This window comes from Octodon degus, unplaced genomic scaffold (assembly GCF_000260255.1).
Source record: "Octodon degus isolate 3935 unplaced genomic scaffold, OctDeg1.0 scaffold00010, whole genome shotgun sequence".
Taxonomy (NCBI): Eukaryota; Metazoa; Chordata; class Mammalia; order Rodentia; family Octodontidae; genus Octodon; species Octodon degus.
In genome coordinates this window covers 10,656,273-10,658,101 of record NW_004524586.1, presented here as the reverse complement: position 1 = coordinate 10,658,101, position 1,829 = coordinate 10,656,273, and the positions used below count along the sequence as shown (strand labels likewise).

Below are 1,829 nucleotides of genomic sequence, written 5' to 3'. Positions count from 1 at the left end.
CCCCCGTCCCTGCACCTGCTTGCAGGTGCTTTAATCCACTGAGCTATTTGGCCAGCCCCAGTGGTTTTTTTGTTTTTGTTTTTGCAGTACCAGAGATCAAACTTGGGACTCTGCACTTGCCAGACAGGTGTTTATGCCACTGAGCTATCTCCCCAACAAGAAGTTTTTTTAAAAAAATTAAGAGCAAAGAAGGAAAATGGGAACAAAGTATTCATGAATGGGGAAGGGCGAAAGGACTGAAGCAAGACAGAGAATAGGAAAAAATTATACATGTACATGATAAATGTGATCACTATGTACCTCCAAAATTATCAATAAATTATGACAAGAAAAAAAAGAAAGCAATAGATCAGGTCTCAGCAGCCACATGAATGGGTCCTGGTGAAAAGGCACGGCCACCACACAGGACCTTTTTCAGCCTCTGACGCACGAGCCCTCCTGACAACGTAAGGCGGGTGCTACAGCCACAGAACACCAGGCTGCGCCGTGTACAATCACACCCCCCCATCTGCAAAGAAGCTGGGGACAAGCCTTCGCAATCGGGCTTCCCCTCAGCTTCCGGCTCTGCCTTGGCAGCACCGTTCAGCTAAGGGTCTCCAGAATTTAGTCTGTCAACTGGTTGATTTGCTTATTGGGTTTTTTGTAGTTACTTGATATAAAAGGCCAGAAAACCAGAGGGCTTGTTTCTCCCTATATTGCTGAGCGTTAAACAGAACAGTCCTGTCCTATAGGAATATGGCAAGTCACTGAGCCACTCGTTTATGGCAATGAATAAAGGGAGCATGAAGGGTCTTTAAAGTCTCTCCAAGGGCCAGGGAGATGGCTCAGTGGAATAAGCGCTTCCCTGGCAAGCACAAGGGCCTGAGTTCAATCCCCGGTTCTGCAAAAAAAATAAAAATAAAGTCTCTCCAGGACTTGAGTTCATTCCTGTTTCTGCACAGAGGTGGTGAAACTAGAGCATCTTTGTGAAAGTGTTCCCACTCTGAACTTCAGTAAAAGCAGTTACTAAGACCGAGAATCACACCCAGGCCCTCTTCAGCAGTCACACAGTAAAGTCACTTACCCCAATCCAATGGCTAGTAGATGAGACAGCAGCAGAGATGGAAGAAAGACCTTGAGAAATTCTGCTGAGAAAATGCCCCCTTTCTTCATGACACTCGTGTTTCTCATGCTGAGTGTAGCTGTGCGCTTTGGGTGCTTGAACAGGAACTCCCTGGGGGAGGAAGGCGTCAGTGTCACCGCGTCCCCTGCCAGGCCAAGAACCAGGACACTGGGGACAGACTTACTTTGGGGGAATGTTTTCTGGCCGACTTGACCAATCCCATATCCAATCTGAGTTTTTCTTCAAGATGCTTTCAACTTCTTTCCTTCTCTCAATATAATCCTCCTCGGACTAAAATACAAAAGAACAAATGAGCCCATCATGCTCAGGCCAGAAGGCGCATGCTCAGCACCCAGAACGTGGAGCCCGGGCACAAGTCCAGAGCCTTAGACTGCGGTCCGAGGGTGTCGGGAACAGGCGGCTGGAGCTGCACACCCATCACGCCCAGGCCTCTGGCATGCTCCCGAGAGACAGGCGCTTCCTGGGCACTCGTGCCCAGTCTCAATGCTGGGTTCACCTGCGAGAGTCTAGGAGGACTAAGAACCGCACAAACACTGTTCAAAAGAAATAATGTGACGTGGAGACAAAGACAGTGACTAAAAAAAAAAAGTGACTACTGCACTCATTGCAAGAGAACAAAATGAAAACAATTCAAAATGGTTTACACAGGGCCAGGGAGATAGCTCAGTAGAATAAGCGCTTGCCTGGCAAGCACAAGGGCCTGAGT

General features: G+C 48.1%; 1 protein-coding gene across 2 annotated transcripts in view; it reads right to left on the bottom strand.

Annotated features, from left to right (window-relative positions):
- Bnip3 (BCL2 interacting protein 3) overlaps positions 1 to 1,829 on the bottom strand; it is a 17,779-nt gene that overhangs the window by 2,736 nt on the left and 13,214 nt on the right. For both annotated transcript variants that reach the window (XM_023708888.1, XM_004625565.3), the window contains 2 exons: positions 1,287 to 1,393; positions 1,064 to 1,213 (listed from right to left, as the gene is read on the bottom strand). In XM_023708888.1, the coding sequence (XP_023564656.1) occupies positions 1,064 to 1,213; positions 1,287 to 1,393 (257 nt within the window). The remainder of the gene's footprint in view (positions 1 to 1,063; positions 1,214 to 1,286; positions 1,394 to 1,829) is intronic.